Source organism: Orcinus orca, chromosome 1, assembly GCF_937001465.1.
Source record: "Orcinus orca chromosome 1, mOrcOrc1.1, whole genome shotgun sequence".
NCBI classification, from domain to species: domain Eukaryota; kingdom Metazoa; phylum Chordata; class Mammalia; order Artiodactyla; family Delphinidae; genus Orcinus; species Orcinus orca.
The window spans coordinates 104,003,007-104,027,850 of NC_064559.1; the positions used below are offsets into that span (position 1 = coordinate 104,003,007).

Sequence of the window (24,844 nt, forward strand, 5' to 3'; positions counted from 1 at the left end):
TCAGAGCAGACCAGGCCTAAGGAGATGTTATAAAGGGAGACTTCCATGGTGGCAATCACGGCTTCTCACTTTTCTCTCCTGTTAAAGTGGAAAACACGCACCAATTTTTGCTGGAGAATGTGGGTTCAGTCCCAGCTCTGCCACTTGTTATGTTCTGCAACCTCAGCTAGTCACTTCAGGTCTCCATCATGTCTCTGTTTCTTTTTCTCTTTTTTGGCCATGCCATGCGGCATGCGGGATCTTCCCTGACCAGAGATCGAATCTGTACCCCCTGCGTTGGGTTTGCAGAGTCTTAACCATTGGATCGCCAGGAAAGTCCCTCTGTTTCTTTACCTGAAAAAAAAAAAAAAAAAAAAAAAAAAGGGGAATATTGGGAGAAGATGAACTGTGTGTGGGGGGTGGTGGTGGGGAGGGGGAATCCTGGGGCACCTGAGAATAGACTTCCTGGGAGGATTAAATGAGGTAATATGTGTGATGGCACTTGGCAGAGAAAAGTGCCTTTTAAATTAGGGTTGCCGGATTTAGTAAATACAGCACATAATTTGTTAGTATTAAGTATGACCCATATATTTCGTAGGATATACTATATTAATAAATTATTTGCTGTTTGTCTGAAATTGTAATTTAACTGAGCATCCTATATTTTACCTGGCAACCTGAAAAATGGGATGCAGTTTCAGCATGGTGATTAAAAGCAAAGGTTCTGAAGCCAGATTCCTTAGACTTAGAATTCTGGTCTGCTGTGTGACCTTGGCAACCACCTTAACCTTTCTGTGCTCAGTTTCCTCCTTGTCAAAATGGAGATAATAACAGTGTTTATATTATAGGCTATTGTGAGAATTACATAAATAAATACATGTAAAGCACTTTAGAAGAGAGCTGGGCACAGAATGGTAAGTACACATGTCAAAATGTTAACTAATATGTAATAATTAATATTGTTATGTTATTTTATAATGATAACTGTTATTAGCATCTCCCTAAGAATTCCAACCTTGGCTCTCTTCTGTAACTTCTTTCTTGCCAATCCCCAATCTGGCCACAAGAGGCCATCGAAACCCACTGAGAGAGAGCCTCGAGACCCCTGGCGGCCACTTGAGGTCTCTGAGGCTCTGGCTCCAGCCACAGATATCCAGGGGCTCTCTTGGTCCACTTGTTGGGCTCGAGCCATAGATATCCAGGGGCTCTCTTGGCCCAGTCTCCCGAGGACATCAGTTTCCTAGGTGAACTTGGTGGGCAGGCAGAGTCGGGGAAGAGCCTCAGGTAGACATCTACGCAAGCGACCCTACTGAGACAGACCTCAGGACACATGCAGGAGACTTCTAGGCTGGGTTACCCTAGTACAGCGGCTCCACAGCCAGGGTCCCTGTGCCTTTGGTTCTCTGTACCCTTCAGAATCTCTTTTGGGCACGCGTTCCAAGCAGGCTTAGGGGGAAATGAAGGGTGAGAGAGGGCTCCTGTTTCCCCAGTCCAAACCTCTGCAAGGTACTGCTGGCTGACCTGCAAGGCTGAATCCTGAATTTGGAGGCAGAAGAGTGGTCCTGGTTGCCTAGGAGTGTGTGTGTGATGTGTTTACAAATGCTCGCCTGAAGCTGGTGGAATCTCACTCCTTTTGTCCCTGGGTTTTGTTTTGTTCAACTCCAGGGCCAGATTGAGGTTGTTTTCAGATTTACTAAATCACCCTCCAACCCCATGCTCTAAATTTTAGAATTTCAGAGTTGGAGGAGATCTTAGCGATGACCTGGTCTACCACCCTCTTGTTACTGACTCAAGGAGGCTGAGTGACTTCCAGAGGCCGTACTGTTAGAACCAGAATCCAGGTCTCCTAACTTCTCAGTGTTTTCCTCATCACTCAGATGAGGGTGTCGACTGAAAAAAAAACACACAACGTAAAAGTTGAGAATTACGTTTTATTTGGCAGACAATACTGAGGGCTTAAGCCTGGGACGCAGTCTCTCAGACAGCTCTGAGGGACTGCTCTGAAGAGGTGAGGGAAGAGCAGGATATATAGTTTTGTAACAAGAACCAGGCAGTCAGGATATCAAAAGAGGGACTTCCCTGGTGGCACAGTGGTTAAGAATCCGCCTGCCAATGCAGGGGACATGGGTTCGAGTCCTGGTCTGGGAAGATCCCACATGACGCGGAGCAACTAAGCCCGTGCGCCACAACTACTGAGCCTGCACTCTAGAGCCCGCGAGCCACAGCTACTGAGCCCACGTGCCACAACTACTGAAGCCCACGTGCCTAGAGCCTGCGCTCTGCAGCAAGAGAAGCCACCGCAACGAGAAGCCTGCGCACCGCAACGAAGACCCAACGCAGACAAATAAATAAATAAATAGTTAAATTTATAAAAAAAAAAGAATATCAAAAGATTACTGTTCATTAAAGAAAATAAGACATGTCAAGTTAACGAATTCAGTGCTTTTCTATGTACGGAAAGATGCAAAAGTCTAGGCTCACTGAAATCATTCCTTTGATATGTATCTCAGCTATCTGGGGCCAGTATCCTGTGTTTTCCCATCCTGAGTCTCCTCAGGGTGCACTGTTGGGGGGGGGTGTGTGTGGCTGCAGTGGCTGATAGCTTGATGGTGGGCATCCCATTTCCGTCCTGAGTTCTCTCAGGATTCACTGTCAGGGGAGCTGTAATGTGATGCCTTTTCTTTTTAAAAAAATATTTATTTATTTATTTGGCTGTGTCGGGTCTTAGTTGAGGCATGCGGGATCTTCGTTGCGGTAGGTGGGATCCAGTTCCCTGGCCAGGGATTGAACCCAGGCCGCCTGCATTGGGAGCTCAGAGTCTTAGCCACTGGACCACCAGGGAAGTCCCTGTAATATGATGTCTTGCTGGCTGCAACATCCTTTGTTTACTGATATGGCAGGCAACATTTTTTCATTCACAAGGGCATAGCTGACTTGGGGTCCCTCTTAGTGGAATGCAGGAGGATAAGCAGTAACATACAGAGTCTTAGCTGTTGACTCATGAAAACTTGTTCAACTCTAAGTCCATATTGCTTTTCTGCAAATACTTTGCATTGCATGGTTTCAGAATACATAGAAACTCCTCCTGGCCATATTTCCTCTTGTTATAAAACTTTTTCTCCCCAGAATTCCTGGCACCTCAATCCCTCTGCTCACGTACTAGCCAAGCTCTACTCTTTTATCCAAATAGGTTTCTGTGTTGCACAAGCCAGCCTGACCTGGGAAGACCAAGATCCACTTTCCACAACTGGGGTCCATGTCTTTGCCTGTCCCAGATACCTAAATCCCAGGCCAAAGGCCTAGTTGTGTCCTCAGCCTCACCTCCGGACACCTCAGCAGCCCATACAGAGGAAGTGAGTCACAACAAGGCGGGCAGCTTGGGGCACTGTGGGCGTGGCCATGCCAGCCCAGGGTGGTGGGGGATGGGTCACAGTGATCAAAATCTCTTGGTCCAAAACAGGCAGAGAGAGAGAGAGAGAGAGTGTGTGTGTGTTTCTAAACTGGTAGCATCATTCTAATGCTGCCTGAGGCCCAGTTTCCCTTTCTCCATCCACCTTCTCCTTTGTCTCCTGGGGGAGGGGTACACCCTCTTATCTTTATTTTTCAGGCCTTGTCTATTCAGCTTCTGCCCCAAACTTCCCCTCCCACTGCTATCTTAAAAGAAAGTTAACTGGTCTTCAGTTCTCTGAGGAATCATTTAAAAAGTCTGGTGAGGACTTGGGAAAGTCTAGGAAAACTGCCCGAGAAAAGGGTTCAGAAACTAAAGGAGGGGAGCCAAGTAGGACAGAGATGGGGAGGGAGAAGAGGGGTACCCAAAGTTTAGCTGGGGTCCAAAGAGGAGACACTGGAACCCTGCTGGAAAAGGGAATCTGGGGAGGGCACTCAAGACAGACAGAGGGGACTTAGGACTTGGAAGGCAGAGGAAGGGGGAGAAACAAAGGGGTAGAAAGATATGATATGCTAATAAAGTTCAGCCTGGGGCAAAGAAATTAAGGGCTGGAGGGGTTGCTGGGAACTGGAAAATCAGGCAAGTCTGGGGCTAAAAAAAGGCTGGAGAGTCCCCTGGGTACCGGTTCGGGGGTGAGGGGCCAGGGGCCAGGGGGTGGACCAAGTCTCTTTCCCCAATGTAGGCCTGGGCCAGGGGTCCCACTGCAAAGAGCAAAGGAAAAGTTTGTAAGTCAGTCAGCCTCTGCCTCTCTACCTCTCCAGATAGCGTCTTAAGTGAGGGCCAAGCTCTCAAACTGGATTAGTGGGAGGTCACATTCTTTCCTAAGAGAACTGTCAAAGCACCTGAACTTGTCTAGATAAACCATGAAACAAGCTACTGTCAGAGGTTCTAACGGTGACAGTATAAAAACGCCATTTCATTAAGGTAAAAAATTAAGTTACCTCTACTAGGCGGGCTCTCTCTCTAAATAAACCCTCAAACACATCTTAGTCACACTCTGTCCTCATTAGGAATCAAGGCCAGTTTTCTAGGATAAACATGTTGCCTCTTCCTGAAACATCAATTTTACCAGTCCAAGGGAAAAACATTTTAAAATATGAACTTGAATACGGATAAACGTGGTCTAGATTTAAAACTCAAATACATTTTACACAACAAAAGTTGGGGTTTGGCTCCTTCAGAGTCTGCTACTGTAGGTTATGTGTGCCACTGGGGGTAGGTTTTACAGCACTTGGGTGGAAACGCTGTGAGTTTTAAGGCAGGTCTTGGGTGGGGGACGCCCTAGGGGTCGCAGGCTCTGCGCTGGGAAGGGCAGCCGAATCTCGAGGGTCCGCTGCCTGGGTCGGCCCTGGAAGTGCTCGGCCTCGGCGCGCGGCACTTGGGATGGACTCGCAGAGGCTGCGCCGGCCGGGAGCCGGGGAGCCACCCTCCCTCCGCTGCCCAGTGGGTCTGGAGGGGGTAAGTGTGGCAATTGGCCGGGTAAAGATAACTGGGGGCCGCAGCCGGGCGGAGGTCGAGGACCTCAGTTGGGGGCGGGCGGAGTGGTGCAGGGGCCCGACCGCTCCGCGCCCCGATCCCCGGGGACCTCGCGGGTCTGTCCCAGGGTGCCCGGGACTACAGCGCACCTCTAACGGAGAGACTGGGAGAGTCCCCACACTGCCAGCCCTCATCGGGGACTTCTCCCCCAGTGCGGTGATTCCACTTGGCTAGGCCGCCGGCCGGGCGCCGCGAGGGCTCGGGTCCTCGCCTCGGTCTCCGCCGCTCGCCCCGGGCCGCGGGCCGGGAAGGGGGCGGTGGCAGGCGGCGGTGGCTGGGCGCGGCTGCCCCGCGCCGAGGCCCCGGCCCCGCCGCCCGCCCTCCTTTCCCTTTTCGTCGCCGGGCCGCAGGCCCACGCCCAGTCTCCCGGCTCCTGTGTTGCTCGCGGCCTTTCTTTCCCGGGCTGCCTGGGCTCGCTCTCAGCTCGGCTGGGCTCGGCGGGCGGCAGGAGGAGGAGGGAGAGGGAGGGAGCGGGCAGGCGGGCGGGCGGAAGGGGGAGGAGGGAGGGAGCTGGCAGGCGGTCGGGAGGGCAGGCGGGCGGAAGGGGGAGGAGAGGAGTGAGCGAAGCCAGTCCGGAGGGGGCACGGAGCTCGGACGAGAGGAGAGACGGAGCAGCGGCTCCCGGCCCGGCCAGCTCCGCGACGCCGCTGCCGCCGCCGCCGAGTGAGTCGGGACGGCCTCCCGAGAGCCCGAGGCGCCGCGCGCAGGGGTGGGGCGGGACGCGGCGCGGAAAAGTTGGGAGAACTGGGGTCCCGTGAGGACGCGGCTCCACGGACAGGGCCGGCGGGGAAGGCAGCGGGCCGAGGAGGGGAGAGGGGCCCGGGCGCGGGGCGCCGCAGCTGGCTCGGGGCCTCTGCCGGGTGCGCTCATGGCGGCGGGCCTGGGGGAGGGCGGGCCGGAGCGCCTCGCGGGAGCGGCCGGGCCCCCAGCGCCGTCCGAGGGCAGGCTGGCCGTGCGCCTGGGCGTCCCTGGGCGCGCCGCCCCGAGCCCGGAGGAGCCTTCCTGGGCAACAGGTAGGGACCGGGAGGTGGGGACGCGGGGCTGCTCGCGGACAGCTGAGCCCCAGGCGCCTCTTTGTCGGGGAGTAGGCAGCTCCGGTGACCACTTGCATGAGAGCCCCCTGCCCGGCTGCGGGCCCGCGTCGTGGCCCCTGGCCCGGAGGGTCCCGTGGCTATAGAGTGGGAGGAGAGTGGAGGGTCTTGCTTTTTCTTACCGGTTCACTGTGCCCACTCCGGGAGGGAGGTCAGAGCGTCCATGTGCTTAACGGGAAACAGGAAGGTGCGGCTCTAAGTGTCTATCCCGGCCCCCCAAGGCTAAGGCTCTTGTACCGTTATGGGGGGTGTGGGGCTGCGGTCGGGGGGAGCTTCTGGTGAAACGGGTTTTCTGGGCCTCCCCTCCTGGCTAATTTTTGGCCCGGAGGCTCTCTGGAGAGTAGGTTAATTGCATGTGTGTGATTATAGTCTTTGGCCTCAGCTTAGGGGTTCACTTCCCAAGCCAGGTTCTTGGCATCAAAATCTGGTCTGTCACCTGAGTAGACAGGTCCAGGAAGCAGGGGGTTCTGAGGATCCTGAGCAATGGATTGAGCCCCTCTTTCCAGAGAATTGAATCAGGGAAGGCTTCCAGCAGGTGATCACTCCCTCCCACATCTGTGTTGGAAGGGTTGCTGTCCCGTACCAGAGTCGAGGTGACTGGGCCCCATGTGGGTGGCCGACAGTGCTTGTGATGGGACTCCTAAGGGTAAGGACTTGTCTGCAGCCTCTTCCCACTGGGCCTGGCCCTAACCATACAGTGACCTGCACACCCTCTGTTCTGAAGAGAGAGAGTTCCTTGTCTTCCGTGATGCCCCACAATCCACTCCCTTCACTGGGGCCTCTGGCCAGCTTTCCCCCTGGGAAGGAGGGCTTCCACTTTCCCCTGTCACTGGCCACAGGCTGGCTGATCCTTTACTGTGCCTTCTGCACACACCCCCTCCTGCCCCCCATCTTCCTCTTCCACCTGCCCATGGGGGCTGTAGTCTCATGCAGTATTCGGGTGTGTTGGGACCTCTGGTGGGGCAGCCCAGAAAAATGAAAATTTTGGGACCTATACTGCAGCCTGGAGCAATGACACACCTCTTCTTGGCTTCATCCATTGCTCGCTGCCTTCTAGTTCATGACCTGCTGTTGCTCCCTGAAAAAGTTTTCAACAAGGAGGACTATTCAGGTCTTCTTCCACTTCTTTTTTGTAGTCCCTCAGGCTTCAGTGGAAGCTGGGAGTCTGTGGGACCCTCTCTTTGTCACTCTCTCTTCCCTTACTTACTGATCCTGTTATATTTTCCTTAATTATTCCTCCAAACTGAGAGCTGCTGGGACCGTTATCCCATTGAGTCTGTGAGATCTCTTCGTCCCAGACTCAAACTTCTGCCCTCCTAGCCAGCTGGGTCTACAAGCCCCCATGGGGACTTTCTGCCCCTTTTCGTCCATCGGTGAGGGTCTGGGACAGGTCAGTCAGAGTTGGGGCAAAAGTTGGGGGCTGGGCGGAGCCCTGTTCATGTTGCTGGTAATCCAGTGCCCACGAAATCCCCGCTCTGCTGGCCCCTCTCCAGCCTGTGCCTCAGAAAGTGGTGTCTGGGTCTCTGGGTGAGGATGTGTGTCTGTGAGAGAGAGAGAGAGAGAGACAGAGACACACACACACACACACACACACACACACACACACACACACACTATTGTCTTGTCATGTGTGTGGGGGAGTAAATTCTATACGTGGAAAAATATTTATAGGTGTGATTTTCTCCACCAGGAGATTAAGTAACGTGACCCAGAAAAGCAGGGTTGTCTCCTATCCTGAGGGAACATCCCCTTTTCTTGACCCAGCTTTTTGTTTGTGGGATCCCTTTACTTGGCTGGGTGTGCCAGGGATGCCACTGGGAGCAGACTGATTGGTTCTGTGGGGAAGTGTAAATGAGGCCGGCTGGGAGCCCCTGTTGTCCTCCCTTCCCCGTCACATGGAGTCAGAAGTCCTGACCCTGCTGAATCTGGTGCCTCTCCCTGCTGGGCTAGGCCCTGGGGGGTGACGGGCAGGGCTGGGGCAGTTGCTCCTCTGCTAATGGAAGTACTGGGTGGCAAGGGAGGGCTATGGTCACAGAAAGCCTGAAACCCAGGTGTGAGAGAGCCCTAGTTCAGAATCTGCCTCTCTGGACTCCTGACACATCATGCTGTCCTGCTCACACCATCTTCCACTCTCCCTGCTTGGAGCAGGAAGGGGACAGGTGCTGTCTTGTCCTGGGGTTGAGATCTTGTCCAGGCGCTTGCCCTTGACCTCTCTCTGACCCTCTGCCTACTCCCCCAGCTTCTCATCTTCTTTGTCAGGATCAGACTGGCATAAGACATTCCTGGTCCCCAGGAATCAGGGAGAGGGGCTCCACTCATACCCTCCAGGACCCCAGCCAGCCCTCTGAATCTTTAATCCTCACAATATCTGTGACAAGAGAAACTTCCCTGCCGGTTTCCACTGACCGGAAGCTGGGTCAGGGATGGGACCCAATTTCTAGGCCTGACAGTGCCCTTGGCTTTAAACCTCAATGGAGGAGAAGTTGGGCTCCAAGAGGTATAGCAGTGAGGTGACTGGGTCAGGTCTATTTCCTCACCTCCAATCAAGCTAAGCAAAAAAGTTGGAAAGGAAGAGCCAGAGGTGTGCCACCACATCTAGGCATTCTGCCTTGTCCCTTCTCTACTAAATTTTCTACAACTTCTCTCCAGGAAAAAAGTGTGTGTGTATGCGCCTGGTTGCGTGGGGAGAGTTCTACTGTGGATAATTGTGTTTTAATTTTGTTTAGTTCAAAAGGCTTCCATCTCTTTTAACTAATTAAGTATTTCTTCTGGCTGAGGTGGAGGGGGAAGTGGCAGTACCCTCAGGAGCTGAGGCCTGGAGTGTGTGCCTGTGTGTGTGTGTTGCTGGGGGCGGGTGGAGCTGAAGCTCCTTTACTGTCAGTGCTGACCTCTGAGAGAGCAGTGACCAGGAGTGGGGACAAGAGGGTAAAGTCCTTGAGCTGGAATACAGACCCGTGACAGGCTGAGAGGGATTTCGCAAGTGCTTCTGTGGTGGGTGGGGGCGGAGCCGTCGGAGGAGCAGCCCAGCACAGCTGTGATACGATCAGCCTTCAGCTGTAGAGCGGCACCATTTGGTCTCCAGTTCACAGCGGAGAACAATCTCCCAACTCTCTTTCCTCCCTGGCTGGGAGGGGACTACCTTCCTTCTGTGTCAGCTTTTAGTCTCAAGGCCAGCCTGGATACCACCCACCGAGCCTCCCTCCTGGGAGAACGAGGGGTCGGGAGCCTGGCAGATTTGCCCTTGTCATCCTTCTGGGTTCACTGCTCAGTCCCAGGACTGCCAGGTGTTGTGTGGTCCCAGCATCACTGTCTCTTAAGGATCATCTTGCTGCTTCTCTCAACTCCAAGCAGCTGCTGTCCCCGCTTGGGCCCCAGATCATTCCCTTCCTCATTCAGGTATTCAAGTAGTCACTAACACCCTGTAGATCCTTTCTCTTTCAGTGGAGGAAAGGGGGGAGGCAGGGGAAAGCAGCAGCTCTTTCCTAGCTGAGGGTATTTGTGATGGGTGTTCCCCACGCAGACTAGTACTTTATTTTCTAGATGAGCCTTAATAAGAAATAGCTCCTAATTCTACCAGATGTCTTAGTCTGCTGTCTCGACTCTCTGTCCCCCAATCCCTGACTCCCTGAAGCCTTGTCTTCATTTTGTTTCTGAGGATAGGCTTCAGATAGGGTTCTTCTGCCTTATGTTTAGGAACTGGATGGCCTGGCATGGGGTATTAATCTTGTGTGCAATATTTTGATGTCCATTGGTTGTCCTGGAGCTCAGCATTCTTTGGGAGCATAATTTTGCTTTACTCAGGCCTCTTAATTTTCCCTAGGACCTGCTGCCTCAGTGGCTTAGAAGGAAGGAGAAGGAAGGGTTTGCCCCAACCCTGCAATCCTTTCTTGGGCTTCCCTGGCAAGGAAGCTTCCAGTGATGGGTTGCTTGGGGGCACTAGGGGGAGGCTGGAGAGTGCGGGGAAGGGAGGATGCCTCTCACTTTAGTTAAGATTGTTGGCTACAGCTTCTAGGGCCAGATCCTGCCTGTCCTCCACTTGAGGATAGCAAAATGATGGAGAGACCCCAAGATTCTTAAGTCTAGGGAATCAGGACTTCTACGGGGTGTTAGCATCACCTTTGGTTGATGTGCATAGTAAATGTTAGAGCTGGAAAGCCACCATATTTCAGATGGGGAAACTGATTTGTCCCCATGGCCAGGACCAAAACCCAGGGCTTGAGTCTCTGCCCCTGCTCTTTCTGTTAACACTGTGAAAATTTTCATCTGTCTCTTCTTACACTGCTGCCTGCTTTGATGCCCTCTACCTTCCCCTTCCTCACTCAGGATGCTCCAGACCTTATATGACTACTTCTGGTGGGAACGGCTGTGGCTCCCTGTGAACTTAACCTGGGCTGATCTAGAAGACCGAGATGGACGTGTCTACGCCAAAGCCTCAGACCTCTATATCACACTACCCCTGGCCTTGCTCTTCCTCATCATTCGATACTTCTTTGAGCTGTGAGCATACCAACATACCCCTATGCCTTCCCTGGCTGCCAGCCACAGTTTCTTGTACTTCAAGTTTGTCTCTTGCTGTTTAATTGGTCCTGGACCCTGGTGTTCTCACCACCCAGGTCCCTGCCTACTGTGTGCCCCCTACTGAAGGCAGCATTGTCTTTCTGAGGGCTCAGCACCCCCAGGCCCTTTCCTTCAATGGTTATTTGTTCTCACCCTCCACCCGCCTGGTCGCTAGTGAACACAGGCAGCTTTGTCAGCTATGGGCAGCCCAAGGCAGCCAGAGAGGGGGTTGCCGGGAAACTGAGGCCCAGGATAAAGTTGTCTGAGCTTGCAGCCCTGCCCCGCCAGCCCCCTAGCTTAGGGGCTACCAGGAGACTGAGGTGCTTCAAGAGAGCCAGACGGTCCTCACTCATATCCCTTCCCCAGTTACGTGGCTACACCACTGGCTGCCCTCCTGAATGTAAAAGAGAAAACTCGGCTGCGGGCACCTCTCAACCCCACTTTGGAGCATTTCTACCTGACCAGTGGCAAGCAGCCCAAACAGGTATGAGCTGCAGACCCTGTTCTGGGAGTTAAGAGTTCTGGTGGGGAGTGAGGAGGAGATAGGGTTGGAATGCCAGCTCTGGTGGCGGAAGAGATGGGAAAGCAGTGGGGCCAACTTGGGTCATTACTGGCAGAGGGTGGGGTGCTGCTGAGTTCTGAAGCGGAGTGTAATGGGCTTCTTCACTACACTCAGGCAGAGGTAGAGCTTCTGTCACGGCAGAGCGGGCTCTCTGGCCGCCAGGTAGAGCGCTGGTTCCGCCGCCGCCGCAACCAGGACCGGCCCAGTCTCCTCAAGAAGTTCCGAGAAGCAAGGTAGGGGAGGTTGGAACAAGAGAAACTGGACGGCAGAGGAAGGTCTGATGTATTTTGGTGGGAGGGGTGGGTCATAGCTGTATGCAGGGAGATTATACCCAGCTGAGGAGGGAAATTCGGTTATTAATATCCGTGAGAGGCTATCTGGAGGGAGGTACTTGGGGGTTGGTTGGAGGGCTGTGCCATTCTCCCACCCCACTCTCCTAGCTATTTCTGCTTCCTCTTCCAGCTGGAGATTCACGTTTTACCTGATTGCTTTCATTGCCGGCATGGCTGTCATTGTAGACGTGAGTGGGGATTACTGGGAGGTGGGAGTAGATTCTCTGGCAAGGTGGGATGAGGCCACAGAATTTGGGTCCCTTCTCCTTTAACCTCTCACCATCTCTCTGCAGAAACCCTGGTTCTATGACATGAGGAAAGTTTGGGAGGGATATCCCATACAGGTACGAGATGGGTCCTGATTCCTTACATGGGGTGATTAAGAGAACCAGTGTAGGATAGGATTAGGACATACACATTCTTGTGAAGAGATGATCTCGGAATATGTGACAGAAAGGACTGGAGTCATGGTGCTAAACATAACCTCATGTTCTGGGAGGGCTGGGTTTGGAGAGGTGAGACCCTTGAGTCCAGTTGCTCTGGGGTCCCTTACCTTCCTCTTTTCTCTCCCCTCTCCCAGAGCGTCATCCCTTCCCAGTACTGGTACTACATGATTGAACTGTCTTTCTACTGGTCCCTGCTCTTCAGCATTGCTTCTGATGTCAAGCGAAAGGTGGGTCAAGGGGCTGTGCCATTAAGCCTAGGAGCCAAAATGAAGCCCTGGGATGAATAGCCTCCCCTGTGACTTCTGGGTGCTTTGGATGGAGTTATGGGATAAGTGGAATTAAAGGTGAGGGGGAGGAAGAATGGAGGCTAGGGACCAGGAAAAGGTCCTCTGGAGGCTGCATCTTTTCTACAGGATTTCAAGGAACAGATCATCCACCACGTGGCCACCATCATCCTCATTAGCTTCTCCTGGTTTGCCAGTTACGTCCGAGCAGGGACTCTTATCATGGCTCTGCATGACTCTTCTGACTACCTGCTGGAGGTCAGGATTTCTGGGCATTTCTTCAAGCCTAGAGACCCTGGTGCAGGTTCTTCTGTCCCTCTATCCATTTTCGGTGGGGTGGTGGTGGTGAGGTAGTGGTGGTGGGGGGTGGATGTTCCTGGGATAAAAGCTGGGGGCACAGAGCCAGTGTGGTAACTGGGGCGTACATAGGAACGTATACGGGAGAGTAGGGAGCTCATGATGGATGGGGGCTATCTACACAGTCAGCCAAGATGTTTAACTATGCGGGATGGAAAAACACCTGCAACAACATCTTCATCGTCTTCGCCATTGTCTTCATCATCACCCGACTGGTCATCCTGCCCTTCTGGTGAGTAGGAGGCGACACTATACTCCTGTTTTCAAGAAATCAGGAGTCTCCCTGCTCCGCACCCACATTTTCAGTCCTCCATCTTAACCCCTTCTTTTCTGTGTTCACAGTTCTTGTCTCTCCCTTTTCATCCCAAGGATCCTGCACTGCACCCTGGTGTACCCACTGGAGCTCTATCCTGCCTTCTTTGGCTATTACTTCTTCAATTTCATGATGGGAGTGCTACAGCTGCTGCATATCTTCTGGGCCTACCTCATTTTGCGCATGGCCCACAAGTTCATAACTGGAAAGGTGAAGCTTCTGTCCCCATTGTGTAGGCCCTACTCCCCTCAACTCTAGTACTGCCCAAATTCCCTTCCCATATCAGCAACCCTCTAAAAACTACTGGGGGGCCCTGGGTGTAGCTGGAAAAAGCCTACGGAGAGAGGCAGTCCTTAGGGGTTTGTAACCCTTCTCATCCCTTTCCACAGCTGGTAGAAGATGAACGCAGTGACCGGGAAGAAACAGAGAGCTCAGAGGGGGAGGAGGCTGCAGCTGGGGGAGGAGCAAAGAGCCGGCCCCTAGCCAACGGCCACCCCATCCTCAATAACAACCATCGTAAGAATGACTGAACCGTTGTCCCTGCTGCCCCTCAGATTAATGCATAAAGCCAAGGAACTACCCCACTCTCCCCACAGGGTCGCTTGAAGCTCTGGGGAGAAAGGAGAAAGCGAGAGGACGGTGTTCTTCTCTGTGTCCCCACCCCTGCTGCTTTTTCACCCAGTTGCCTTTAAACCAAATTCTAACCAGCCTATCCCCAGGGAAGGGGAGGTTGGTTATATCCTTGTTAGAGCGGGGGATGGTCTTATTTTCCTCTCTACTTTCCAAGTTGTCCTTTCTATTGCTTTCGAGACCTTTCCTCAGCTCCGGGGGTGGGGGTCACAACTCACATTCCTTATTCTTCAGAATCTGGCCCTAGCTCTCTGCCTTTGACTCCCGGACCTCCAGAGCCAGGGTCGTGCCTTACTGTCCCACCCGTGGGCCTCATTCTGCCAAAGTTGGACCAAGGCTCACCTTTCTAATCTCCCTAACTTGGACCAGAAACCAAAGCTGAGCTTTTAACTTTTTCCCTCCTAAGATACAAATGAATTGAGTGTAGGAGGGTGCACATGACCCTTATCCTACCTCTGCCAAAAAGTGGGGGCCACAATGGGGACTGCTCAGACAGTCTTTTGTTATTTCTCTGCCAGCTGTCCCTGTAGTCACAGGTCCAAGATCTTACTGCCTCCTTTCTCTGGCCTCTTTCCCTAGGCTAGCTGGTTTGGAGTAGAATGGCAACTAGTTCTAATTTTTATTTATTAAACATTGGGGGTTTTGGTTTTAAAGCCAGAATTACAGCTAGCGCCTGGCGTTTCAGCAGAGGGACCACTTCAGACCAAAACGTACTGTTAATGGTTTTTTTAATTAAAATATATTAAAGATTAAGTAAAACACGGCAACAAGTGTTTGAGACTCTTAAGAACTGAGAAGAGGGATCAACTAAATAAACTAAGGTAGTCTTCCTCATGCCTTCCTCATGGTTACATAACATTTAAAAATTTCAGATGGCAAGTAAGAAAAAGCAAAAGTAGAGAAAGGTCAAGATTAATAACAGCTGCCCACTGGGAAGGATGGGGGAAAACAGCTCTCTCATCAAAAGACCCCAAATTGGGAGTTGAGGGAGAGAAATCAAATCACAATCTTAGTTTTAACATCTTGTTAAAAGACTTTCAAGAAACAATACAAACCAGGGATAATAAAATACACAGCCCTCATTCTAGGAATAAAGTCTGTTAGAAGCATGAACACCTGAACAAATGTAGGATGGGAGGGGTGAGCAACAGGAGGACTGAAGGGATGTCAGGCCTAGGTTAGAGTGGTGACCTCTCCCACCTCTATGCCTCAGGAGGTGGGGGAGGGGCCCTGCCTGCTAGCACCACAGTGGAAGGGATCTCCTGATCCAGAACCCCCATTTCTATCTACTAGGAGCTGGGGGAGTAGCCAGACTAGAGACCTGGGGGTCAGAATTCAACAGTCAGGAAGACCCAGTTCCTGAGGAAAGGGCAGTTCAGGAAGGGTTCGGAAGGTTAGGAAGAAGGCTGTCCTCTAAAGAAGACGCCCTCTGCATTCGATGGCCCCACAGCAGCAAAGCAGCTCCTTGCCCTCCACGCTGCCCACCTCGTAGTTGTAGTCCCAGGTGAGTTCTGTCCCAGCCCGGATTCTCCTGAAGAGGAAGAAAAGGAAGGAGTGTGGTGAAACGGCAGATAACCCAGGCACCTGGGGTGACTGGGCATGCAGGTGGCGCTGGATCACAGATGGAGGAGCGACCCTTCAAATTTCTGTAGTCCTTGCCCCTCCCCAACCATCCCCTTTCCTGACTCCCTCTTACTTGCTGGCAAAGAAGGCCACCCACGGGAAGCGAAGATCATGAGTATCCACGAAGACATTCTGGACAAACAGGTTGGGGCTGCAGCTGTGCTATAGGGTTAAGGACAGATTCAAGTAAGAACTAAGGAAACAGAATCTGGCTTTGTGGGTGAGTGAGAGTTGGATGAAAACAATGCCATTTGATCCTCCCCATCACAACAGAGAAGTTTTGAAAGATCCTTTGAGATCAAGAATTTATAACAAGAAAAGGTGGGTTTACATAGTTGTGTTAAAAGTACTAGAAATGTGAGGACCATGGGATAATCAGCACATACAGGTGAGGGAAAGGGGTCTCACATTGAGGTAGCGGCCCAGGTTGCCTTCAAGCTTGGCATCGATGATGTAGCAAGACTCCTCCCCATCGTAGAATTGGCGTGTGTTCTTTCGAACAGGTGCACTCTCTCCCTTTTCCACGGATGCCATGTTGGTTGATTTAATGGCAATCCCATGGGTTGATTTAAGAGCAAAACCCCGGGTTGATTTTACTGCCACTTGGCGCTTCATTGGACCTGGACAGGAAGAATGGGGTTAGGCCTGTCCTACCTCATGACTGGATATTCTACTTCCATTTTTATCCCACCCAGGGCAGCTCAGGAATACCAATAAGCTGGGACTCTGAGGCAAAGAGCCTAGGTGGCATTTTTTTCAAGCAGGATTAGATCTGCTGGATAAAGGGGCTGAGGGAAAAGAGTAGGGAACTGGGAAGAAGAGAGGGAAGGGATGTGTCAAACATTGATATTAACAGTTTAGCTGGGAGTCAGGGAGCCCTCCCAGAGATGCTTCAACCCTCAGGATCTGAATTTTCCCTCCAACTGGTTCTTTCCTACTACCCCCCAAATTCTTCCAGACTACCAGACATGTTCTTCTTGTCCTCAAAGTCATCCCCTTCAGAGCCAGAGGAGATGGTCTGGATATCATCACTGTCAACGGCTGTGGCTGAAGTCTGACCAGCAGTGGGCTTTCGGCTGGTCCCGCTTTCCCCCTCACTTTCTGTGCTGCTGGACAGTGTCAGGATGTCCTGGGGAAGCGGAAGGGTGAAAAGAAGTAATAAGGGGAAATGGAGAGGGCCCTTTTGAATCCCTGCTTTTACCTGTGGTTACGCAGGAAGGAGCTCAGACTATAGCAAGATTAGATGCTGGGTGAAGGAAAATGAGGCAGGAAGTCAAGGCCAGAGAAATAAGATATGTAACAGTAATTATGGTGACAGACTTGATGAGGTGAGAATGTTCCTTTACTCAGACTATGAATAAAACAGAAAGCTGGGTAAGGTGCAGCTTGAGAAAGGTCACTTACGTCAGGGTTTGACTGAGCAGAGGCCATGAGTCGTCGGCTCTGATGCATGCTAGTCTTACTTGGTGGGCGGCGAAGTCCTTCAGTCTTCACGGGAGAAGGATTGTAACCATAATTTCGAGAGCTTTCAGTAACTCTGATGGGAGAGGAAGACATGAGAGGGGTCAGGTTACTGGATGTTTCTTAGGCTACTTTTGTAGGCTTTAGAGAAGGTAGACTTGGAAAAAGGTCAAAGAGAGAGGCACTCACACTGACATCTTGTTCCGGTCATCAGGGTCCTGGAAAAGAGAGCAAGTGAAGGGTTAAATGTTTTCATGGTCCTGGATAACAAATCCAACGATTACAGACTTCACCTCAAATGACCTCCAAAGACATTAGCCAGTAACAGGTACACTATCTAAAGTGGAGTGTGTGTGAAGAAATTCCTCTGCAAGTTAAGAGTAACAATCATTCTCATCAGGAAGCCCCCCTGGGAGGGGTTTTTAACCCTTCCCAACAATAGGGCATTAAAAAATGTACACGGAAAACACCATGGGCAGAATCTTACGAGGACAAGGGACAGTTCACCACCTGTAATGTGCTAAGTTTCAACATCATTAAAAATACACGTAAGATCAATTCTTGTAAGATCATTCTACTATAATAAAAGAAAGCAATGATGTAGATAACTTGAAACAGCAATTAAAAAAAATTACTTATAAACCCTTCACTTTGGAATAAATCAGATACTTTCCCCCCAGCAGGCTGACTTTAATATAATTTGGTTCTTTAAACCAACACTAGGAATGTATTAGGGGTAGGTTAATCAGATTTGCCACAGAAATATCCATCAAGTAAATAATCTGTATGTGAAGACTCATGAGGGAATTCCCTGGCAGTCCAGTGGTTAGAATTCCACGCTTCCACTGCAGGGGGCACAGGTTTGATATCTGGTCAGGGAACTAAGATCCCACAAGCTGCGTGGCACGGCCAAAAAAAAAAAAAAAAAAAAAAAAGACTCATGGTGAGACCACATTGTTTGTTACCACAAAAAAGTTATACAAAAGCCACAATTCTCAAGAGTTTCCTGCCACTGCTTACCTCTTTCTTGGGCTGCTTGATGTCACCCTCATCCTTGAAGCCCAGCCCTGAGGTGGAAGCCTTCTCAGCCTCCCCTCTGCCTCCCCCAGCGTGACCTTCCCCACCTTCACTAGTTTTGAAGGATGAACGGCTATCAGAGTCAGCAAAGCCACCTTCACTGACACTATTGCAGCTCAACCACGAGGCCACTTTGTTCTTGGGTGTCTCTTCAGAGGAAGGTGGATTGCAGCCACCTACAGGGATCGATGGAGGGACAGGAACACGTGGGGGCCCAAGGTCTGGGGGGCGAGAGTCCTTGGAAGGCATCTCAGACAATCCATTCTCCTTCTGGCCCCGGGTCTGCCGCCGGGTAGCATAGCTGCGCCACACCGAGCTGGTGCTGAAGTCCTCATCCTTACAGAAGTTATCATCTGAGCTATCGTCATTGGACTCTTCGGGGTCCTCTGTACCGCTGTTGCCATCTTCCTGGTCCTTCAAGTCTACACCACTGCTGTCAGAGGAACAGGGGACATCACTCTCATAACCTTCCTTGAAGTTCTCCACGCTCTCGATATGGTCCAGATTGGCAAAATATTCATCACCCATTTCCAGGCCCTCCTTGTCGGCAAAGTCATCTGTCAGGATTTTGCCTGGGAATGAAGAGAAAGGCCTTCCAGGGTTATGAGGTGCTTTTAGAAAGAATAAAGTTCATTCCATCAATATCCAGCCCACCAGCAAAGAGAGTCAAATCGCCTCCATTATGGTGTCTCATTTCTCTTTGATGATACCTCCTTCTTAGCGTCTTAACTATGAGAATAAGCGGAACTTACTATAGTTTTAAATCTTGCCCTTTCTGCCATCCCATTCTTCCCCTTTACTTTGTTTACCAAAAGAGAGTTCTTCAGTTATGCTAAATCTCTGGGTGGAGTGGAGTGATGGGGGAAAAAATGAAACACTGGACTCTACTATCATGTCTCTCTGCTGAAACATCATGTCCACAATTTCATCCCTTTTTTTTTTTTAAACATCTTTATTGGAGTATAATTGCTTTACAATGGTGTGTTAGTTTCTGCTTTATAACAAAGTGAATCAGTTATACATATACATATGTTCCCATATCTCTTCCCTCTTGTGTCTCCCTCCCTCCCGCCCTCCCTATCCCACTCCTTCATCCCTTTTTGTTCTCGTACTCCTGAAGCACTTCTGTCCCTTCTTGATCCACCCAGACAGGCACATCACTCATGTTCTTTATAGAAGAAAATTCTGGCTTCCCCTTTCCCCCAGTTCACATGTTAAGCATTCTTAAGTTCAACTTATCTATGGTTCAATGTCCCACCGTGTCCTAACCCCAGAAAGCAACCCTTTCATTTCATCACCAACCTGCATAGATACAGACAAAGGAGCCTTTGGCAATGTCATCCAAGCAGCGGATACCCCAGCCCTTGTTCTGGGTCTTGAAGAGCTGCAGTCGAACCTGCAGTCCATGCTGCACCAACCGGTTTGTGCACATGTTTGGGTCACAATTGCAGCGTTTGTTACACTCATAAACTCTGGGAGGAGGCCACAATAAAATCAATCATAACACGATCACTAGAGCATCCATTACATCCACAGAACTTTTATAATTTTTAAGGTGTCATCATTTATCAGGTAATGATCTAAATGAGCAGATTTACTCAACTGTCTATGCTCTTTGATTCACTTGGGAATATAGCCCAAAGAAATAACTCAGAAGGGGGAAAAGTGACTGATACAGATGTTTATAGCACTACACATAGTAACAGTGAATAACAGAATGCCTAACGACTGGAGAAAAGCTAAGCAAACTATGAGGTGAATATGGATTCAGAGACATTAAAATAAGTCAATTTGTAGAAATAGATACATAAAATAAAGATACTTAAGGGACTTCCCTGGTGGTCCAGTGGTTAAGAATCCGCCTTACAATGCAGGGGACGCGGGTTCGATCCCTGGTTAGGGAACTAAGATCCCACATGCTGCGGGGCAACTAAGCCTGCGCGCCACAACTACTAAGCTCGCGCACCTCAACTAGAGCTCGTGTGCCACCAACTACAGAGCCCACGCGCCCTGGAGCCTGTGTGCCACAACTAGAGAAAGAAAAAAACCCTGCACGCCACAACTAGAGAGAAGTCCATGTGCTGCTACAAAGAGCCCATGTGCTGCAACTAAGACCCGACACAGCCAAAAATAAATAAATCTTAAAAAAAAAAAGAAACGAAGCATCTTTGTTAGGTCCCTTAAAACCCCACTGGGGTTGGGAAAGTATTAGCGCTCATATACTCTGTTTACAGCTGATAAAACAGGATCAGCTTGGAAGCAACAAGGTCAGAATTTGAACTCAGGTCTAATCACCAACACATGAGATTTTCAGAGTAGCTATACTGAGTATTATTCATTCATTCATTCAACGAAATTTGAATGGTTACTATGTGCCATGCACTGGGTAAATTAGCTGCTGGTGATACAATGGTGAGCAAGACAGACAAGGTTCCTGCCCTCATGGAGATTACCTTCTAACGGAAAAGAGAACAAAAACAAGTCAACAAATAAAGTTGTCACAGATACTAAAGGACACTCTCTCAATGAGAGAATGAAGGGAGTGAAAATGACCTAGTTTTAGAGTGACCAGGAAAGGTCTCTCTGAGGAGATGAGATTAAAGCTGAGAGCTCAAGGTTAAAGAAGATAATCATGCAAACAACAGTGGAAGGATGCCAAGAAGAGGGCACAGTACGTACAAAGCCTCTTGAGGTAGGCTGGCAAACACTGGGTGAACTGGATCCAGGCACTGAAGAATATCAGTGTGGTTGGAACAGTTTTGGAAGTAGAGAGAGAGGAAGGAGCCAGATAGTACATTGTCTTGTGATCCAAGATTAAGAGAATAATATCCAAAGTGCAGTGGAAAGCTTTTAAAGAGTTTTAAGCAGGGGAGTGACATATTTGTGGTTATTTGAAAATATTCCTATGATACATTTCAAACATGTAAAAAAGATATAATGAACAGGCACCTACTACTCAGCATTATCAAATCTAAATGTTGTTACAAGATTCAATTTTTTTTGTTTATAATTAAAACATAAATGATACAATGCAGCTAACAGGTGTCTTTTCCTTTGCTTAGTTTTCAATACGCACTCAGCTCAAATTTATGTCCTGATTTCCCCAGTAGTCTCAATCTCCTCTGAAGATACTCAAAACCATCAGGTTTTCTATCAAACTCCCTTTCCCAAAAGTCTCTCCTGCAGCCAAATCTGACCTGCTCTGACACTGGCTGTTCTCTACATCTGGTGCACAGCTGTCAGCCTGGAAGCCCCCTTGACTTCACTATCATGTGGGATTCCCCTCACTCCTCTTTTGAGCTGGAGCCTCTGTTTCCTGGATCAGTATATGCCTTCTTCTCTCTTGTCTTTTCCCCCCCATTTTAGTAAACATTTCCAGTAATTTTCTGAGAGGGAAAATAATGGAAAATTTTGAGGTGTTTCATGTCTAAGAAATGTCTTTAGGGACTCCCCTGGTGGCGCAGTGGTTAACAATCTGCCTGCCAATGCAGGAGACAGGGTTTGATCCCTGGTCTGGGAAGATCCCACATGCCACGGAGCAACTAAGCCCATGTGCCACAACTACTGAGCCTGCGCTCTAGAGCCCACAAGCCACAACTATTGAGCCCGCGTGCCACAACTACTGAAGCCCATGAGCCCTAGAGCCCACGCACCCCAACTACCTAAGCCTACGTGCTCTAGGGCCCACGTGCCACAACTACTGAGCCTGCGTGCTGCAACTATTGAAGCCCGCAAGTGTAGAGCCCATGCTCCGCAACAAGAGAAGCCTGCGCAACACAATGAAGAGTAGCCCCCGCTTGCCACACTAGAGAAAGCCTGTGTGCAGCAACGAAGACCCAACGCAGCCAAAACCAAGTAAGTTTAAAAAAAAAAAAAAAAAAAGGCTTTAGCCTACTTTAACCAACAACTGATAGTTTTCTTGGGTTTAGAACTCTAGGTTAGAAATAATTTTCCTTAGAATTCTGAACAGATTCCTTAATTGCCATCTAGCTTCCAATGTTATTTTGAGAAGGCCGAAGTCACTTTGAATTTTTTTTTTTTTTTTGAATTCTTGTTTCTTTTGTGGTCTCTTTCTCTTCTCTAGAAGGTTTTAGTATTTTCTTTTTGTCCTCAGTGTTCTGTGGACACAATGATCACATTTTATCATCATGTGTTTTAGTGGGGATCTATTTTCATCCGTTATGCTAGGACCTGACTGGCCTTTTCACTTTGGAAATACAGTTCCTTCCATTATGGGAAAGCATCTGAATTACTTCACTGATGATTCTTTCCTTTTTCATCCTCTCTGTTAATTATGTATCTTGAGTATTAGGCTAATTAGTTCACATATTCATATACACCCAGCTTACCACATTATATCCCACTTTTTTCACTGTCCTCCTCTTTCCCTGACCTGTCCTTCTCAATCTCACATGCTGGCTCCACCTCTTCTGCTCAATTTCTAGTTGGATAGCCCAGGGCTTACTCTGGGCCCCTTCTCTATTATCGATATTCTCTCTAGATGAACTCGTCCAGGCTTTAACTATCACTCCTGAGCTGATGACTCCTAATTCTTTATGCCCAATCCTTTCACTTCTCTTCAGAAGTCTCAATGCCCTTTTTTCTTATTAAAAAAAAAAAATTAAATAAACTTATTTATTTATTTGGCTGCGTTGGGTCTTCGTTGCTGCGCGCAGGCTTTCTCTAGTTGCAGCGAGTGGGGGCTACTCTTTGTTGTGGTGCGCGGGCTTCTCATTGTGGTGGCTTCTCTTGTTGCTGAGCACGGGCTCTAGGCTCGCGGGTTTCAGTAGTTGTGGCACATGGGCTCAGTAGTTGTGGCTCGTGGGCTCTAGAGCGCCGGCTCAGTAGTTGTGGCGCATGGGCTTAGTTGCTCTGCGGCATGTGGGATCTTCCTGGAGCAGGGCTCGAACCTGTGTCCCCTGCACTTGCAGCCGGATTCTTAACCACTGCGCCACCAGGGAAGTCCTCAACGCCTTCTTGACATTTCCACTTGGGTTGCCTAACAGGCATCTCAGACTTAACATGGCCAGAACAGAAGCTGACTTTTACTCAGACCTGCAACTCTAGCTCTAGTCTTCCATCTCGGTAAAAAGCACCAGCATCCACTTAGTTGCTCAAGTATAAAATTTAGGACTTGTCCTTGATCTGTTCTTTCCCTCCCATTCCGCAATCTATGAAGTTCTGCAGCTCTACCTCCAAGTGCATCCCCAAGTGTATCCGCTTTCATCTCTACTGCCACCTTCATTCTAGTACAAGCCCCAGCAACCACCACTTCCTACCTATGTTCCTGAAAGTACCTAATTGGTCTACCAAATTCTACTTTTGCTGCCCTAAAGACTTATTTTTCATAGAGAAGTCAGAGTAATCTTTAAAAGGCAGATCACATCATTTGCCTGCTTCAAATTCCCTAACAGCTTCCCATCACATCATGAATTTGACTCTAATTTTTATTCTGATTTACAAAGTCCTATATAATCAGGTCTCCTCTCTGAACACATCTCGCTTGCCAGAGTAAACCACAATCTGTTAGAATAATCATACAGCTCTGAAATCAAGGTGATCTTTTACTGCAACAGAAAATTGCTAGATACTATTCAATCATTTTATGTATTCATTTCGAGGAAAGCTCAAGGAAGAAACATGGGCTGGGAATTCAGTAACTGAGGCTTAATTGATAAAATGTCTGTTTCAGTTATCCTATTTTTGGCTCCAATTTTTAGAATTCTGATGGTTGTTACAAGCACAGAAAAACAAGAATTCAGTCTCTGAGGTGCTTCACTTTCCCCTGACTACTTACCCTGTGGGAAGACACTCTTCTAGTCTCTTGTACTGGTAGCCAGAGTTAGAGTTGATTTGGCCGCCTGGGGTGCAGGCTGTAGCCTGGACAGTTAGCTGATGGCAGGTACACTTGGACCTGCATAAAACAGAAGGGTACAACAGCTACAGCTGTGAGACTTTCTTTAGAGGCAAGAAGTTACTACTGATAAAAGGATGGTGATAGAGTAGTGAAATTTTTCTTCTTGCATACATATAAATGAGAACGTTAAAGACAGAATATGACAGAGTGAGAATAAGATAAAGAGACAGAGAACAAAACAAGTGGCAACCAAAAGCATAATGGAGGGAAGCAAAGGAAAAGGAGAATCAGAGAAACGAACATAAGACACATGCACCCAGGGTTAAGCTATGGGGACCCAGCCTCTCAGTCTCATAGTTTTCATGGAGGCCTTATGGCAGGAGCTCCAGCTAAGAAGGTAAAGGGAGGTGAGGAAAGGAGGAGTGCAGTATAAGGCAAAGAAGTGGAAAGAAAGACAATCACAACAAAGTTGGAGGCAGGGCCAGCAATTCCCTAACCAACTCACTTGTCCCGGCACCCATCTTTGCAGTCACAGCCAACCAGAAATTCAGCGCCTGTGTTAATGAAAACACCCTTGCCCGGGATTCGTTCCTTGCTGTAGGCCACCTGAGGTGGGGGAGTTGTGTCAATCTCATTGACACAGGACAGAGGAACATCTTCCTTCCCATAGGTGATGTCCAAAATATAGTAAAAAGGCTTATAGGGCTGAAACTTTCGGTCCACAAGAACATATGGATCCAAACAGAACATCTCCAGGAAGAGGAAGTCACAGCCTGTCTCAAAAAGGTAGCGCTCAATCTCTTGCATTGTCCGAAGGCAGAGGCCACAGGGTGTCTTATAGATAACATGAAAGCCCATCTTGCGGTTAACTCGGCGCCGGGCTGTCATCCGCCGGAAGTCATACAGTAGTGGGACTAGGAGAGGGTTCTTGCCCCGATACTGCTCATTTCTCATAGGTCTGACTCGAGACAGACAAGTATAGCTGCAGACATGAGGTAAGTAGAAAAGCTTCTCCATAGGGGCGCGGTAGGAGGGCTCTGCCGGGGCCCGCTCCAGCATGCCATGGAAGGCTGGGGGTGCTGGGGGAGCTGGGGGTGCTGGGGGTGCTGGAGCAGAGGTTGTGGATCCTAAAGGTGATCTGCAAATGAGATGCAAGAATTCAGATGAGAAAGCAATAGCACCTCTCTAGTGTACACGTAGCCCATCAGCTGGCTCAACCACTTCTCTAACCTTTCAAATAGCTGTCCTCTTAAAGCTAAAGATGATACAAGAAAGTCAAATTTCCCCTTGC

General features: G+C 49.6%; 2 protein-coding genes across 12 annotated transcripts in view; one reads left to right on the forward strand and one right to left on the reverse strand.

Annotated features, from left to right (window-relative positions):
• The first annotated feature begins 5,467 nt into the window (after window positions 1-5,467).
• CERS2 (ceramide synthase 2) lies at window positions 5,468-14,305 on the forward strand. 6 transcript variants are annotated; one of them, XM_004285167.4, is made up of 11 exons: window positions 5,468-5,626; window positions 10,378-10,551; window positions 10,978-11,095; window positions 11,288-11,406; window positions 11,636-11,693; window positions 11,799-11,849; window positions 12,086-12,178; window positions 12,365-12,493; window positions 12,718-12,824; window positions 12,962-13,115; window positions 13,295-14,305. In XM_004285167.4, the coding sequence occupies exons 2-11, from the start codon at window positions 10,379-10,381 to the stop codon at window positions 13,433-13,435; spliced, it is 1,143 nt and encodes a 380-aa protein (XP_004285215.1). In that variant the 5' UTR covers window positions 5,468-5,626; window position 10,378; the 3' UTR covers window positions 13,436-14,305. The 6 variants fall into 6 exon arrangements, with proteins under 6 accessions (XP_004285215.1, XP_033271501.1, XP_033271497.1 ...); XM_033415606.2 differs by lacking the exon at window positions 5,468-5,626 and adding an exon at window positions 5,845-5,976; XM_033415610.2 differs by lacking the exon at window positions 10,378-10,551 and having other exon boundaries at window positions 5,484-5,626.
• Window positions 14,306-14,544: 239 nt separating this feature from the next.
• Window positions 14,545-24,844, reverse strand: part of SETDB1 (SET domain bifurcated histone lysine methyltransferase 1) — a 30,249-nt gene continuing 19,949 nt past the window's right edge. For all 6 annotated transcript variants that reach the window (XM_049693655.1, XM_033415604.2, XM_049693653.1 and 3 more), the window contains 10 exons: window positions 24,059-24,691; window positions 23,494-23,610; window positions 18,999-19,168; window positions 17,640-18,268; window positions 16,809-16,837; window positions 16,563-16,695; window positions 16,122-16,287; window positions 15,567-15,778; window positions 15,232-15,320; window positions 14,545-15,066 (listed from right to left, as the gene is read on the reverse strand). In XM_049693655.1, the coding sequence (XP_049549612.1) occupies window positions 14,949-15,066; window positions 15,232-15,320; window positions 15,567-15,778; window positions 16,122-16,287; window positions 16,563-16,695; window positions 16,809-16,837; window positions 17,640-18,268; window positions 18,999-19,168; window positions 23,494-23,610; window positions 24,059-24,691 (2,296 nt within the window). In that variant the 3' untranslated portion in view covers window positions 14,545-14,948. The remainder of the gene's footprint in view (window positions 15,067-15,231; window positions 15,321-15,566; window positions 15,779-16,121; window positions 16,288-16,562; window positions 16,696-16,808; window positions 16,838-17,639; window positions 18,269-18,998; window positions 19,169-23,493; window positions 23,611-24,058; window positions 24,692-24,844) is intronic.

Coding starts and splice junctions, on each gene's coding strand:
- CERS2 (XM_004285167.4), top strand. CDS start 10,379: ATGCTCCAGACCTTATATGACTACTTCTGGTGGGAACGGCTGTGGCTC. Junction 11,694..11,798: donor GCATGGCTGTCATTGTAGAC/GTGAGTGGGGAT, acceptor ATCTCTCTGCAG/AAACCCTGGTTCTATGACAT. Junction 13,116..13,294: donor ACAAGTTCATAACTGGAAAG/GTGAAGCTTCTG, acceptor CCCTTTCCACAG/CTGGTAGAAGATGAACGCAG.